At 49.6% G+C, this 17,059-nt stretch overlaps 1 protein-coding gene across 1 annotated transcript; it reads left to right on the forward strand.

Moving 5' to 3' along the window:
- The first annotated feature begins 3,925 nt into the window (after nucleotides 1-3,925).
- SYP (synaptophysin) lies at nucleotides 3,926-16,078 on the forward strand. Its single transcript, XM_027963106.2, has 7 exons — nucleotides 3,926-4,016; nucleotides 5,163-5,228; nucleotides 6,343-6,467; nucleotides 9,560-9,755; nucleotides 10,452-10,643; nucleotides 11,948-12,278; nucleotides 14,454-16,078. Exons 1-6 carry the CDS (start codon nucleotides 3,981-3,983, stop codon nucleotides 12,272-12,274), a joined length of 942 nt encoding a protein of 313 aa, XP_027818907.1. The 5' UTR covers nucleotides 3,926-3,980; the 3' UTR covers nucleotides 12,275-12,278; nucleotides 14,454-16,078.
- The last annotated feature ends 981 nt before the right edge of the window (nucleotides 16,079-17,059 follow it).

Consider the following 17,059-nt stretch of genomic DNA (forward strand, 5'->3'; position numbering starts at 1 on the left):
ACAGCAGCCAAAAAAAGCTGGAGACAAAGTGGAGGTGCTGGGGGAGGGAGGGTACTAGACAGATGGAGGGAAGTGGAGAGAGAGAGAGGATATGTGGGGGTTTGGATGAGGGGTGGGGGAAAGTCAGAGATTCCACAAGGGGTCAGGCAGATCAGACTGAGGCAGGACAGATGGGTGGAAAGGAGAGATACAGAAACCTCTAGGCGAGGCCTGCCAGTAGTCAGGCCTGGAGGTTAGAATTAGCCTGGCATGTGATGTGTCTTAGGCAGAGGGGCAGAGAGGGAGACTAAATTGGGATCACCCTGTCTCCTACTTTGCCTTTTCTGCTGGAACAAAAGGAAATCTAGGACTTCCCTGGTGGTATGGTGGTTAAGATTGCACTTCCACTGCATGGGCATGGGGTCCGATCCTCGGTGGGGAAATAAGATCCTGCATGCTACACAGCATGGCCAGAAAGAGAGAGAGACAATCTAACTCCATTTGTAAAAGACATGGGTGACAGCTTAGGGTGAGGTTTCTAGCCTGGGAGAACCCACTCAGGGCCAACCTGGCTTTCCTGAGACCAACTTAGAGTACCTGATTCCCAGATCTCACAGATACTCTTTCTGCTTCTTTTCCTACCTTGAGTCGTTGCCCAAACTTTGGGGTCTCATTCATTCAGTGAAGGTTTAACAGGCATTTGTTTTGTGCCAGGCACTGTTCTGGGTTTCCCTTAGCACAAACTGAACTGGCTTAGACATGGGTCAAGACTTGTCCAAAGTGTTAGTCATCCCCATGCCAAAGGAATTGAAGTAGTGTTGGAAGTGGCACAGGATGGGGCCACCTGCGGGGAGAGTCTGACCTAAGGTCTCCCCCCAGCTCTCAGAGCAGGGGTGTCTCATTTGTATAATTTGTGTCAATTGAACTAAGACTGAAATTTGAGAGAAACCAAAATTGGAGATCTGGGACTCAGAATATAGAGTTGCACTAGGTCTGGAAACAAAGGCTTAGGGTGGTTGGGCTTGTGTATGGTGGGAAAGTAAGTTATGGGCAGGGTAAAGAGAGGGAAGGGAGTTGTTGAGGGATGAGGTGGGACAAGCCACCTGAGGCCGGATGATGCAGACCCTTGAATGCCAGGCCCCAACCCCTGGGGATTTTCCTGAACGCAGTGGGGAGCCATGAGAGGCATTTGAGCAGGGTAGTGATATAGTTAACTTTGCATTTTAAATAGATGCTCTGACGTTTGTGCTGAAAACAGAAGGGAGGGGGAAGAGACTGGAGATGCTAAATTTGGCAGGAATGATGGTTGCCTTAGCCAGGGGAGGTGGCAGAGGAAATGGAGAGAAGGGAGTAGGTTCCAGAGATGTGTAGAGGTAAAATGAGCCATTTACTGGGCCCCAAACTAGGTGTGTTACAGTGATTATCTTGTTTAACAGTGCAGCTATCCTATAAGTACCATTTTAAATTATCTTACCTGTCCAAAGTCATACAGGAACAGGTATTAGAGGTGGGATGCAAATTCCAGCAAGTGGATGCCAAAGCCCAAGCTCTTCATACATACATTTGAACTATACATTCAGGTAGTTCAAAATTCAAAAGTACAGAGAAGTATAAAGTGAAACTTTCCCTTCCCGCTGGAGGCAACCAGTGTTATCAGATATCTTTTATACAGTTACAGAATGCTGTACTGATACGTTAGCACAATGGCTAACAGTAACAGGTGCTGGAGCCAAACTTCCTGGGTTCAAATCCTAGCTCCATCACTTACCAGCTGTTCAAAGTTCTGCCACTTACCAGATGTTCAAATCCTAGTTCTATCACTTTCCAACTGTATTACTTTAGAAAATTCCTTCAGCTTAGTTTGGGATAATAGTAGTACCTGACTCATAGACTTGTTGTGAGGATTTAAATGAGTGATAATATGAGAAGCTCACAGAATCACCATAATTAAAAATGTTAGTTATTCTATTATTATGATGCAATCCCTTCATTCTGTTTGTACACAATTCCCACATAGTTTGGCCTCTTGCACTTCTTAAGTATCTTGGATATCATTACACAGCTCCATATCATTAGTAATGACAGCTACATCATACTCCATTTTGTGGCTCTAGCTGAGTTTTTTGTTAAACTGGCCACCAGTAATGAGCACTTGGGAAGTGTCCACACTTCCTTATTTTTATAATAAAAAATAAAGAGCACTGCAGTGTATCATCTTATACATACCTCCTTTAGCACATGTATGAATCTCCCTGCAAGACAAATTCCTACAAGTGTAAGTGCTGAGCCACATATGTAGACTTGCTAGTTTGCTACGTCCTGCAAAATTATTCTCTACAGAAGTTATACCAATTTAACTTCCATGGGCAATTTATGAGAATGCCTGTTTCTGGCCAACCTGCTAATATAGAGCATTATCAAACCGTTTTATATTCCCCACCCTCAAAGGTGAAAAAACAATGTTTTGGTAGCTTTTATAGGCATTTCTTTTAGTATGAGTGAGGCTTAGCATTTTAAATTCCAACTGTATTTATCCATTGGCTTCTACAAGGTGGCATTTGCCATTGACCTCGGTGGGCCTAGTTTTGGCAGCGGGAAGGAGGTATAATCCAATTAAGAGAGGACTGAGGAATAAACAGGTCGTAACAAGTGTAGAAAGGGGAGAGTGAAAAAGTTGGCTTAAAGCTCAACATTCAGAAAACGAAGATCACGGCATCTGGTCCCATCACTTCATGGGAAATAGATGGGGAAACAGTGGAAACAGTGTCAGACTTTATTTTGGGGGTTTCCCAAATCACTGCAGATGGTGATTGCAGCCATGAAATTAAAAGACACTTACTCCTTGGAAGGAAAGTTATGACCAACCTAGACAGCATATTGAAAAGCAGAGATATTACTTTGCCAACGAAGGTCCATCTAGTCAAGGCTATGCTTTTTCCAGTGGTCATGTATGGATGTGAGAATTGGACTGTAAAGAAAGCTGAGTGCCGAAAAATTGATGCTTTTGAGCTGTGGTGTTGGAGAAGACTCTTGAGAGTCCCTTGGACTGCAAGGAGATCCACCCAATCCATCCTAAAGGAGATCAGTCCTGGGTGTTCATTAGAAAGACTGATACTAAAGCTGAAACTCCAAAACTTTGGCCACCTCATGCGAAGAGTTGACTCATTGGAAAAGACCCTGATGCTGGGAGGGATTGGGGGCAGGAGGAGAAGGGGATGACAGAGGATGAGATGGCTGGATGGCATCACCGACTCAATGGACATGAGTTTGAGTGAACTCCGGGAGTTGGTGATGGACAGGGAGGCCTGGCATGCTGTGATTCACGGGGTCGCAAAGAGTTGGACACGACTGAGCGACTGAACTGAACTGAACTGAACTGAACAAGTGTAGAGTTGGAGTAGGGAGTTGACTAAGTTATTCCTTAGTCAAAGCAACACTTTGACTAAGGAAGAGAGAAACGGGAGATAGTTGGAGTGGGAGGGTGGTGGTTTTTTTTTTTAATGTGTTGAAAATGCAGAAAAGAAGAAACTCTCAAGAAATTGCAGGGACTTTGGGCACTGTCAGTAACTAGCTGGGTAACCTTATACAAGTTGCTTAACCTCTCTGGGGACTAATTTTCCTCACCTGTAAAAATGGGGACAATGGTCCCTACCACATAGGGATGTTCTAGGATTAAATAAATGAACACATTCAACAAATTCAGTAAAGGGCTGGCAAACTGTCCTACTGTAGGACGGAACGGTCCACCTCCCCAAATCTCTAGCCGTGTTTTCAGAGATCACGACCTTCCCAGGGAATTCTCACGGTTCCAACCTCCCGGCTGGAATGGCGACCAGTGAGATTTAGACACGGCCGCTGTGCGCAGGCTCCCTTGGCGAGTGAGGCGGGGGTGCGAGGGGCGGAGCTGCGGCCGCTTGGGCTGTTCCGACGATCGCGCGCCGCCCCCGCCGCGCCCTGCGCCCGCCCTTGCCAGCAGGCGCCTCCCGCCCCCCGCATTGCTGATGCTGCTGCTGGCCGACATGGACGTGGTGAATCAGGTACGCGTTCCAGCACCGCGGACAGAGCCCGCCGCTGCCCGGCCTCCTAGCCCGGGTCGCAGCGAATCTGCCTACTCTTAGAGCTGGTGGCCAGAATTCTAGCAGCGGACGCCTGGTCCCTGGCTCTGGGGCTGGGGTCTGCGGCAGACGAGGGGAGGGAAGGGGAGGTGGAGAAAAGGAGTGCGCCCTTTGCCGCAGCGAGGGCTGCCCTCACTGCCGCAGCGGGAGCCGCCAGAAGCCATTTCTTTACAGGCGAGAGAGGAAGAAGAGGGGTCTTAGAGCTAGGGTATAGGCAAGGAGGGATGGGAAGGGAGAATGGAAGGAAGATTGGGGGGGGTGCTGCGGATGAGCTAGGAAATAGAGCGACAGAAGGAGTGGGGGCGGGGGTGCAAGGGAGGGCTGACACCTGCCCCTCCCAGACCCTTCCAGATGGTACCCTGGTAGACGACCACCTCTTCCCCCAGAGCAGACCAAGGGGGACGATCGGTTTCGCTTCTCCCAAACCCCTAGTCTCCCTTCCCCCAGCACATACACAGTGAAGCCATGTCCCAGCTCTCCTCCACCTTAATCAGTCCAGACCTTCTGCCATCGCACTCTTCTTCACCACCTCAGAACCTCGCCCACCTCTAACCAGGACTAACCTTTCCCCATCCTCATCATCTCAGACACCCCACCACCATCATCTGACTCACCTTTACCGCTGCAGACCCCTCCCCCACCCTAGCCAACCCAGCTCCCTCCCTGTTGACTCACCTTCACCATCCAAGACCATTTCCCCCACCTTAATGAACCCCAACTCCTTCCTCACTCTCTCCGCCTGATCCCCTTTGCCATCTGACTCATCTTTACGATTTCAAACCTTCTCTCCTTCCTTAATTAGTCCTGACTCCATCCCCACCTTCCTCATCCTTGAACCCCTCTACCATCTCTCTCCCCATCTCCCTGAACCCCAGGGATCTTCTTCAGAGACCCTGAACTCACACCTTCCTGAAAGTGTCACTTTCTCCTTTTCACCTTCTCTCCAAACGTTACTCTCTCCCTGAGATCACATGCCTTATCCCCAGGGGTTATTGCCTGGTGGCCTTGTCCCTCACCTCCCTCTCCATCCCCAACAACCCCACCCTTCCCCACTACTTCTCTCCTCAGCTGGTGGCTGGGGGTCAGTTCCGGGTGGTCAAGGAGCCCCTCGGCTTCGTGAAGGTGCTGCAATGGGTGAGTGTGGTCTGAGCTGTGGGGAGAAAGAGGGAGGTACTGGGATTCGGAAGAGCAGAGGTGGAGTATGGATGGGGAGGGAGGAATAGATGGGTGGGTGGGGGGCAAAGGGTATGGGGAAATTGGGCTCCAGGGTGAAGTCCCAGGGCACTGGGGCCAGAGAATGGATGGGCCGTGATGTAACATCACATAAGGTCAAGGGTACCCACATCATGAAGTGGAATATTGTGATGTGCTACTTCCTCTCCTGAGGTGAGAGAGGGGCGAGGGAGGTGAAGCCTGAAGCTGGTTCTCCAGGGAGAGACACAAAGCCAGAGAAACCCAGAGACAGTGAAGGAGACAGAGAGAATGGGAGATCAGGAATGATGGAGACAGAGATGGAAATACCCAGAAAAAAGATAGAGATACACACAAAGAAATGGGAGACAGAGAAAGATGAACAGAGATGCAAAGAGAAACAGACACAGGAAGAGAGGAAGAAAAGTGGGGTGGGGAGAGAAAGAGATAGAAGAAGAAGAGACCCACTGCAAAAAGAGAAAGAGATAAATTGATAAACAGAAAGGCAGGAGGGAGACAGAGAGAGCACCACAGAGACAATGAGTCAGAGACAAAGCAGGGAGTTAGAGACAAACCAAGAAAGAGAAAGGCACACACACAGAGAGACATACATTCAGAGAGAGAGAGAGAAGAGGCAGAAAGAGCCTTACATAGATACTAGAGAAGTAGAGAGAGAAACAGACAGAGATATTTGAGAAAGACAAAGACAGAGAGAGAGAGACTGAGAGAACTAGAGACACAGAGGACAACAGAGACAGGCAGAATACAGAGAGAGAGAGAGACAGAGAGAGAAATAGAGACTGAGACAGAACAAGGGGAATCAGAGCATTGTTGAGATGTAGAGCCCAAGAGAGACAGTGGGAGAAAGACTGGAAGAGATAGTCACACCCCTCTAATCAGCTTGTCCTTGGGCCCCATGAGCCCTGATTAGGGGGTGGGGGTGGGGACTAGTCCATCTGCTGCTGCCTATACTGGGTCCTGATCTGTCCAGAGGAGGGCAGCCCCATCCCACGTGCACACAGGCTCACTGTGGCCATCCCCACCCCTACTGCCCAAGGTCTTTGCCATCTTCGCCTTTGCCACATGCGGCAGTTACAGTGGGGAGTTCCAGCTGAGTGTGGACTGTGCCAACAAGACCAAGAGTGACCTCAACATCGAGGTCGAATTCGAGTACCCCTTCAGGTGTGCCCCCACTCTAGCCCACCCCTGGGATCCTGACAGGCCTGGGATGGGGGTGGGGGGTTGGGACTGGCCAACACCTCCACCCCAGAGGCTCCTGCCCAGCCTCCACCTCGGGAGACCACACCCACTCAGGTCACTGCGCATGCACTGAGCACCTACCTTGTGCCTGGCACTGCTCTGGACATCCAGGACACGTGGTGACCAAGACAGGCATAGGCTGTTGCCCTCTGGCTATGTTCTAGTGAAGGGGAGGGACAGGAGACTAGCAATAAATAAGATTCAAAATTATATATATATACACACACACACATATATGTATCCTTAATGCCATAGGATAATAATGTTAGCCAATATTATTATTTAATTCCCATTCATTCATTCCATATAAATATCTTGAGAACCTGTTGTATGTCAGGTACTGCTCAAAGTGCTGGGGATAAAACAGACCAAGCTCCCTACCCTCGTGGAGCCAACATTATAACAAATAAACAAATTAATGAAGATAATTGCAGATTTGGAGAAATCCGAGGAGAGATCCTCCTGCAGGGTCTTATGATAGAGAATAATGAGGGGGTGCTGCTTAGCCATAGAGAAAGATTAAACCCAATTAAGTAGTTCTGAGAATTATTGAGCTCTTACCGTATGCTGGGTGCTAGGTACATGAGAGTGAGCACAAGCAGGCAAAGTGGCTGCCCTAATGGAGAGGCTTCCCTCCTAGCCATGGAAAGACAGAGACTTACAGGAACAATTTCAATGGAGGCTCCTGAGGCTTTTCCACTCCTAGGACAAGTCACATACCTGCTCCATGTCTCCATTTCTTCACCTATAAAAGGGGATAATAATACTCATCCTACAGGGTTATGATACATACTAAGTGAATTAATACTTGTAAAATGCTTAGCACAGTGCCAGACACACAATAAGCACTCCATAAGTGTTTGTTAAAATAAGGGAAATTAAGAAGTTTAAAGGACTCAGGAAAGAGGTCAGGGATTGAGTTGGAAATTAGGGATTTTTGAGCATTAAGGGTAAATGTAGGCTCAGGAGATCATCCAAGGTGAGAGGGAAGACTGAAGAGAGGATAGTCCAGCAGTGGCCCTGAGCAATAATCAAAAGAAAAGCGCCAGGGAGGCACGGTCTGAGAGGCTGGGGAGGGGGCATGGGAACCAGGGATCCACCAGCTCACAGAAGCTAAGGTAGTTTGGGGAACGAGTAGGGGTTGCAGCATGAGATATTTTGGAATCTGCTGCTGCTAAGTCGCTTCAGTCGTGTCCGACTCTGTGCAACCCCATAGACGGCAGCCCACCAGGCTCCCCCGTCCCTGGGATTCTCCAGGCAAGAACACTGGAGTGGGTTGCCATTTCCTTCTCCAGTGCATGAAAGTGAAAAGTGAAAGTGAAGTTGCTCAATCGTGTCCTACTCTTAGCAACTTCATGGACCGAAGCCTACCAGGTTCCTCCGTCCATGGGATTTTCCAGGCAAGAGTACTGGAGTGGGAGTTGCCATTGCCTTCTCCACTTTGGAATCTAGAAGGTCACAAAAATGTATGGCCCCCAACACCTACCATGCCTAGAGCCTCAGGTCCTGAGGATCTGCCCTTTACCCACAAGTCTGCCAGGGAAAAAAATCTTTAGCCTATGTTCCCCTTGACCATCCCTGCCACTGCCCCAATAACCCCCCTTAAGGACTCCACATTCCCCCTAGAAACCCAAAAACTCAAACCAGACCCAACTCCTAGCTCCATCATTTAGCAGCCTTGCAGCCCCAGATAAGTAACTTAGTCTTGCAGAGCCTTGGTTTGTTCTTCTGTAAAACAGGTATAATAATGCCTCCTTTAGAGAATTGTTGGGGAGAGTCCTTAAAAGAGGCAATTATGTAAAATGCTTAGAGCTGATCAATACGTTTAAGTCCTTCCCTTAGGGCCTTTGCTATAGAGGGCACCGTCACCATTTGCTTATCTCAGAATCCTGCCCCCCAACCTGAGGTCGGAGCTCAGGGACGTCACTCCAGTCTTTCTCCCCACACACATTCTTCCTTATGACCCCTCTTCCCTCACACCACATGTCTTCCCAGTCTGCCCCTACCCGCCCCACCCACACCTGACATACACCCATCCTGTTCTTGCATCCCTTCTACCCTCCTGTCTTTCTGTCCGTCTCCTCCTATCTTGTAGTCTCTGGGCTCTCCTCTGCTGTGTACACATTTGTTTTTCTTTTGAGGACCTGAAGTGAGGTGGAGAGAAGAGTCAACATGACATAGGGAAAAAACACAGGATTCAGATCCCAATTCTGTCATTCCCATGCCAGCTGTGTGACTTTAGGCAAGTCAGTGCGTTTCTTGGAGCCTGTTTCTGCCTCCACATATTTCATTTAATAAATACTTACTGAGCGCCTACTATGTGGTAGCACTGTTCCGGGACTTAAGGGCACAACACTGAACAAAACCAAGGAAAAAGCCCTGCCCTCTTGTACTTACAGCAAAAATCAAGGAAAAAAGTAACATACATGGTATGTCCAGGGGTTTCACAGTTACAGAGAAAATGGAGTAAAGAAGAGGCTAAGGAGTGCTGGGAGGGAATGGTTAGATTTAATTTTAAATAGATCAGGGAAGACCTCACTGAGAAGACCTCACAGGGTAGCAAAGCTTGAAGGAGATGGAGTGGGTAAGATATGAGATATCTAGGAGAACATTCTAGTGCAAATATCCTAGGGTGGGAGGGTGCCTGGTGTGTTCTATGAATAACCAAGGGGCTGAATAACACCTATTTCACCAGGATGTTCTCAGCAATCACTGAAATGTGACTGCAGGACTTTCCTGGTGGTCTAGTGGTTAGGACTCTAGCTTTCACTGCTGAAGGCACGGATTCAGTCCCTGGTCAGGGAACTAGGATCCCACAAGCCCTGTAGTACAACCGTAAAAGCCAAACAACAACAAATAATGAAATGTGACTGGTACACAGTAGGTGCTCATGAATGGTTATCTCCTCCTCTTCCTGGGACCATGTCAGAATCTGGGAGGCCCCATGACTGGGGAGGGGGGAGGGGAAGGGAGTTCTTAGGGCCTAGGCCACACCTGCCCACCTCTCTCCACAGGCTGCACGAAGTGTACTTTGAGGCACCCACCTGCCAAGGGGACCCTAAAAAAATCTTCCTGGTGGGGAACTACTCCTCATCAGCTGAATTCTTTGTCACCGTGGCTGTGTTTGCCTTCCTCTACTCCATGGGGGCTCTGGCTACCTACATCTTCCTGCAGAACAAGTACCGAGAGAACAACAAAGGGCCCATGCTGGTGAGCTCCCACAGCCACTCACATGCATGCAGGGGCCAGGGGACATGGAGCCTTGGGGACACAGCCATTTTCAGAGGCCACACCAAATTCCAGACAGGCTCACACGCAAGCACTGCTGCTACGAGCATCAGAGACACTGACTCATAGAGTGACAGGGACACTCTACAGCCCACACGGAATCCCAGACACCTGGAAACTTACCACCTCTCACCAAACCCCACAGTCTAGATGAAAGAAAGGAGCACACAGAGGTTCATTACATCAGTCATGCTTGTCATCCATCACACCACACAGACACACTGGTTCCTATACAGCGGTACTCATACACCCTCATTCCAGATACAAAATAACACAAATCTCCACATTCAGACAAACGTGGAAAGACACACTACTTGCCACAGATTAGACAACCAACTCACAGAACCCTCCTCATACACACACACACCCCAGATACCACAATCACACTCTCACACCCTCTGTGTCATACATACACACACACACATATGCACGTCCAAGCAAGAAGGGCCACCTTCAAGTGAGTGTTGGGGGCTTCAAGAGCTGGAAAGGCAAGGGAGAGACAAGCCTCTTCTGGGGGACCTGCCCTCCCAAGAAAGCCTGTGATCTGAGGAGGCTCCAACAGCCCAGCATGAAGCAGCCCACTCATGGTGCTGTATCCCTCTCCCCTGCCTGTCTTAGGACTTTCTGGCCACGGCAGTGTTTGCCTTCATGTGGCTGGTTAGCTCATCGGCCTGGGCCAAGGGGCTGTCAGACGTGAAGATGGCCACAGACCCAGAGAACATTATTAAGGGGATGCATGTCTGCCACCAGCCAGGGAATACATGCAAGGAGCTGAGGGACCCTGTGACCTCTGGCCTCAACACCTCAGTGGTAAGTCCTGGGAAGCTGGCTGAGACAGCTGGGGAGGGTGGCTGGGAAACTTAATCTGGCATGGGGAGGAAGAGTGTTGGAAAGAAAAAACTGAGAGGAGAATTCCAAAGAAATCTGAGAGGGCTCCTTGGAGGAGGCATGCAAGCAACAGAGCCTTGAAGGATGAGATAGTAATTGTAATCACTGTGACACCACAAACTGTTCCCAAAAGGGGGGCATGAAATTTTCTGTCCAGTTAGGTCCTGGATCCCAGGCTCAGCCTAGTCATGTAGAATCTCTGGCAACTCAGTGAGTACCCTCTAGGGACCTGTTTCCTTACAAGCAAAATGAAAGAATAACTTGAAATGTTTCTCATCTGGACGCCCCCTACTGGCCAGACTCAGGCTGAGCTAAAATCCCGGTTCTGCCACTTGAAAGTTCTATAACCTGTAACTATCAATAGATAGCCTCTCAGACCTCAGTTTGAGCATATAAATGGAAAACAAGAGTTGATTAGTGCAATAATAACATACAAAATGCTTAGAAAAGGACCTGACACATGGTAAGTCGTATACAAGTGTTACAGATGCTAAGGTTCCAATTTTTTTCTGTCAATTGCTGGCTATCAGACCTCCAGCCACTTAGTTTCTCTGGGCCTCAGTTTCCTCAACTGTAAAGTAGAAATATTACTTTCTGGCCCCAAACTGAATTATATTTACATATTTATACAAATTCCATATCTTTGTTTTAGTATAAATCATATATTTATATACTTTACACATATGTATTTATACATAAGCCCCTGGTGACTTAGTGGTAAAGAAACTGCCTGCAATGCAGGAGACACAGGAGACGCGGGTTTGATCCCTGGGTCAAGAAGATCTCCTGGAGAAGGAAATGGCAACCCACTCCAGTATTCTTGCCTGGAAAATCCCATTTATGTACTTTATACATATATGTATATACATATGTGTGTATATGTGTTTATTAGTGTTATGCCCACGTATTTAATAAAATTTTATGCTTAACATTTTACTATATCTTACAAAATTAGATTCATTTACTCTATTCTGTATATGTACAAATGTGTATATATGCAAATACATAAGCACGTACATCCCTGGGAATGTGAATTCTAATCACCCCACCAAGGTGATTTTTTTGCACATAGACATTCATGTGCTGGGACTCAGAGGGTCAGGGTCTCAGAAACCACCACCCTCTGGGCGCCTGGGAATCCAAGCTCGATGCAAACAGTCTCAATGTTCCCCGGGACCACTAGGGCAATGGGCGCTAGATGACAGCAGAGCTTTGTCTCCCCGCAGGTGTTTGGCTTCCTGAACCTAGTGCTCTGGGTCGGCAACCTGTGGTTCGTGTTCAAGGAGACAGGCTGGGCCGCCCCATTCCTGCGCGCTCCTCCTGGTGCCCCCGAGAAGCAACCAGCGCCCGGGGACGCCTATGGCGAGGCAGGCTACGGGCAGGGCCCCGGCGGGTACGGGCCCCAGGACTCCTACGGGCCCCAGGGCGGCTATCAGCCAGACTACGGGCAGCCGGCCAGCAGCGGCGGCGGTGGCTATGGGCCTCAGGGCGACTACGGGCAGCAAGGCTACGGCCCTCAGGGTGCACCCACATCCTTCTCCAATCAGATGTAGTCTGGTGAGTGACAGATGGGTGAGATAGCCAATGAGGGCTCATGAAAGGAGATGGGCGGGTCAATGAACCAATAAGAGGCAGGAATATATGGTCCATAGGACGCTAGCTGGACAAGTAAGGACGGCCGTTCGAAGGCCCCAATAGAGAGGCGGAGCTACATGTTAAGGGCGACTAACTAGCCAATGGTGGAGAGGAGAAGAGTGGCTTTTGAAAATAGGCAGAATGAAGAGCCAATGGGAGAGAGGTGGAAGTGCTGCTCCGATAGAAGGGAGGGGAGAGAAACGGACAGAGCAACCAATGAAAGGAGTAATAACAGGAGGATTTGCGTATTGGAAAGTCGGCTGGGCGCAGGCGCAGAGGAGGGAAGAGGAGGTGGATCTTAGCCAATGTGTTATGATAAGGGCAGTGGATGATGAGGGTAAATGGGCTTGAATCATGAAGGTCAGCGATTACTAATCTGGAAGGAGGTGACAGATCTGCCACCTCTCCGCAACCGTGGAGATGAGGGGGATGGTGTGGAATTTCCAAGAGGGAAAGGGGCGGGGCGGAGCGAAGCAGAGGGCATTGGAAAGTCTTGCTTGCCTTGTTGGTACCCTAAAGAGAAGCGAGATGTCCCTCACATATGAGAGGGGAAGATGGGAAATAGAGACAGGCTGATGGCGTTAGAGGGAAAGGCAAGGAAATGGCAACACAGGTGGAGGTAGCTTCTGGCACTTGGCCAGGATGGAAAGGGCAGGGAGGAGTTTATTAGGTATCTCATATACAATTCATTAAAAATTCCTGTTGGCTCTACCTTCAAAATATATCTATAATCTTCACAGTGTCCCCCTGGACCTCTTCACTGATTTCCACTCCCATTCCCATTATATTCTGCTCACAGCTTGGGGAACGACCCTGTTAAATCCTAAGTCAAGCCACAGCCTTCCTGTGCTCAGAACTCAGATCTCTGCTGGGGCTCACTCAGATTAAAAGCCAAAGCCTTCATTATGGCCCATGAGGCCCTGCACAATCTAGCCCCACCCCTCACTTCTCTGACCTCTCATCCCCAACCACTCCCCCTGACTCTGTTCCAGCCACACTGGCCATCTCGATGTGTCAGGCCCAGTCCAACTTCATGGTCTTGGTACTTGCTTTCTCCTTGGAGTTTCAAACCCACACACACTGATAACCTTCCCTGGCCAACTCCTTACAAGTCCCTTTTCTTACCTTTCCCTATGTTTTCTTTATCACAGTCTGTAATTATATATTTATTTACTATCTCTTCTACTAGATTAGGGGACGTCCCCATGACTAATTCATGCCGTAGATAAATCAGAGCATTACTAATGTTAAGAAACATTTACTGAAACAACATAGCATGAAACATTTTACTATCATTTTAAAATATCCAGGGTCAAAGCTGAAGTCCTCACAACTTTGACCACAAGGTCCTATGTGACCCCATTACCTATCTCTCTGACATCACCTTCTATCACTCTCCCTTGCTCACTCCACTGAAGCCCCATGGATCTCCTTGCTGTTCCTCAAACACACTAGATGTGGTCTCACCCCAGGGCCCTTGCACTGGCGGCTGTGCTCCCTGCCCAGAATGTAATTCTCCTTGGTTATCTGCATGGTTCATTCCCTCACCTCCTTAAGTCTTTATTCCAATGTCACTTCTTCAATGAGGTCTTCTCTGACTACCTACTTACTAGAGCAACCTTTCTTTCCCTACTGGCACTCCTAATACCCCTCATTCCAGTCTAATTTTGTTTTTCCATTTCACTTATTATCACCTTATGTCATACTAGATAACTTATTTACATATCATGGTCATTGTTTGAAGTCTCTCTGTCTCCCCTGCTACAATGTAAGCTCCACAAAGATATGGATCTTCACTGCTCAATGTAGTTTATCAGCAATGAGGAGAACAGTACCTGTTAACAGATATTTTTGGATTAGGGGAAACCAGTCCAAAAGGAAACCGTAATTTCTTTGGTACCTAATCTAGTGGAGGTAAGGTATATCTTCCCGACAGGAGCAGCTGGGATGAAGCTGATCCCAAGACTATAAGTGAAGGAAGAAGGGCATGGCAGATAGAGGGTAAAGCCTGGGCAGAGGCATAGCAGCCCAGCCCTTCCCTAAAGGCACTACCTGTGTCTAGACCACCTCTCCTTTTTATATCTTTTGTCTCCACAGGTCAGTGCAGCCTGGGAGGACCCCATGGGTAGGCAAGAGCTCAGGAGAAGGCCTGCCCCCACTTACCACCCCTACACCCCAGGTCTCCACCCCTCAAGCCAGGAGACCCTTAACTGTCTTTGCTGTTTATATATATATATATTATATATAAATATCTATTTATCTGTCTAAGCCCTGCCCCCGCTCCACTCCCCTTGTGCATTAAGGACCCGATCTTGAGTGGGCCCTTCTCTTACCCCTACCCATTCCCCTTCATCCTTTGGCCCCTCTCTGTTCCCTGGCCCTGTGCCCTGAGGTTCGGGGGACTCTTAAATAAGGGGCACAGGGAGGAGACAGAAGGCTGCGTGGGGAGGGTGGGTGTGAGTTCAGACTATCTCTCCTTTCTCTCTCTCCTCCTCCTGACTCTGGCCTTGATTTCCTCCAGTAATTCCTGAACAGGGGCCATTAGGGAAAATCCAACACTGAAGAGGGGAGAAAGGCAGAGACTGGGTGAGCCTGGGACCCAAGGTGGTCTTGGAGAGGAGTTCTAGAGTAGAGGAGACTAATAAGCAGATAGGTTGGGTTCCAGACATACTGGATTTGGAGTCTCAAGAAGAAGGGTGCCCTACAGCATTCTAGAATGGGGCTTGGAAGGAAGATGAGGGTGGGGGTCTAGAAGGGGTGGAGCTTTGAGTGAGGCAGTGGTAGGGCCCACAGTGAGCAGGGGTTAGAGTAGGACAGAGTTCTAAGGGAGGAGTGTGACTTGAGACCTAGGAACCAGGTAGAGAAAAACGCTGAGGGCTGGTTTTAGAGAGGGTGGGGCTTGAACTAGACAGTGGGTGAGGCTCCAGAGTGGGCGGGTCTCGGATTGGGACCAGAATCTATGAAAGGGGTGTGACTTGGAACATTCCATAGACTGAGTTTGATTCTAAAGGGGGCAGACCTTGGGCAAGCCTAGAAGTGGGGTTCAGGAATGAGCCAAACTTGGAGTGAGGTCATGGTCAGGATTCTAGACAGTTGGGGGCTCATAGTGGGGCCTGCCTGGTGGTTTCAAAAAGGGCAGCCCTGCCCCCGCAATGGAGCAGTGAAGAAAATATATTTTAAAGTGGATGGGCTTGGCAGTGGGGAGGGTAGGATGAGAGGCTTGGCTGGGGCTGAGGGATGGGTTTTGTTAGGGGTGGGGGGAATATCTTTGGCCAAGGCTGGGGACTGAGGTGGCCCAGGAAGAGCTGAGAAATAAGACTTGGAGGTTAAGGGGTGGGATCCAGAGAGAGGCACCCCCCACACACCTTTGCCCACCCTGAGATGGGCCAGCTAGGCAATCAGTGGACAAAGCCAAAGGGTCTGTGGGGCCAACCCACCCTCTCTCCCCCCTTCCCTTGCCTCCTCCCTCCCTTCACACCCGCTTCTTTCCCGGGGTGGTTGGAGGCCCGGTCTGGAGCCCCTATCCTGCGCCCTCTGCTGTGTCTGTGGCGTCTGTAGTGCCTGTGATCGTGTGTTGCCATTTTGTCTGGCTGTTGCCCCTCCCCCACCCCTCCAGACCTTCTCCCTTTCCCGTGCCCTTGGATATTGTTTGAAGACTCCCTCCCCGAGGAAGAACAAATATGATTAATTCTCCCCTAAATAAATTCCTCAACCACCTAGTCCACACGGCTCTGACTTCTCAGTGTCTTTTGGGGGGGTGTTGCAGAGGCGGGGGAAAAAGGGAAAAGAAGGTGAGAGAAAGCTCCACCTCTGACCTGCTGGACACCGTTCAAGAAACCCCATTTTCAGCCCCTCCAACAGTGTTTTGCTGAGCTGCATCCTCTGTGAAGCCTCGCTTGCCGATTGTTCTAAGTCACACTCAGAGTAGCCCTGCCCACTGCCCTACTACTGGCCACTGAATGCCCAGTCGCATCCGACTCTGCAGTCTCATGGACAGTAGCCCACCAGGCTCCTCTGTCCATAGAATTTTCCAGGCAAGAATACTGGAGTGGGTTGCCATTTCCTCCTCCAGGGTATCTTCCTGACCCAGGGATCGAACCCAAGCTTCCTGTGTCTCCAGCATTGCAGGCGGATTCTTTACCACTGAATCTCTCTACAGTTCGGTTCTAATTTGGGTTCCTTAGACAGGCCCTTTCCCAGACTCTGGGGAGCCCTGTCCTTGAATCCCCAAAGGGTTCAAATAGGATCCCCATGCTTCACAAGGAGACTTCTTTCTAGTCACCTGCCTCGCATTCTTCAGACCCTGCTGTCTCTCCGTTTCCTTGCCTGCGCTCCTGCTGGAGAACCGGGAGACCGACTAGGCAGCAAGGCGAAGGCGGGGCGCCAAGGAGACTAGTTAGTTCCTTCATTCATTTCATAACCTTTCCTGGCTCCTCCCTGGGGCAGGGAGGGGCGGGAAATGACCGGGTTTGCGTAATGGGCCCTGGGCGGGGTGGGGTAGGGTTGGGTAGGGTAGGGGGGTGGGGGTGAGGGGTGGGGTCCCCAGCGCCCACCGTGAAGGGCCGGTGGACCGCTGCCCGTTGCGGTGCCTACCTTGGCCGACCATCAGAGTTCTGACTGTGTGCCAGGGACCCCCTCCTCCCACCTTGAGGCATAGCGAAGCCTGAAAGGGCGAAGGAGAGACTCCTAGCTCAGGGAAAGAA

Source organism: Ovis aries, chromosome X (genome assembly GCF_016772045.2).
Source record: "Ovis aries strain OAR_USU_Benz2616 breed Rambouillet chromosome X, ARS-UI_Ramb_v3.0, whole genome shotgun sequence".
NCBI lineage: Eukaryota > Metazoa > Chordata > Mammalia > Artiodactyla > Bovidae > Ovis > Ovis aries.

Bases quoted from the DNA above. Each gene is read 5' to 3' on its own strand.
- SYP (XM_027963106.2), top strand. From the start codon at position 3,981: ATGCTGCTGCTGGCCGACATGGACGTGGTGAATCAG. The intron at 4,017-5,162 runs GTACGCGTTCCA...TTCTCTCCTCAG, and splicing joins ACATGGACGTGGTGAATCAG to CTGGTGGCTGGGGGTCAGTT. The intron at 9,756-10,451 runs GTGAGCTCCCAC...TGCCTGTCTTAG, and splicing joins ACAACAAAGGGCCCATGCTG to GACTTTCTGGCCACGGCAGT.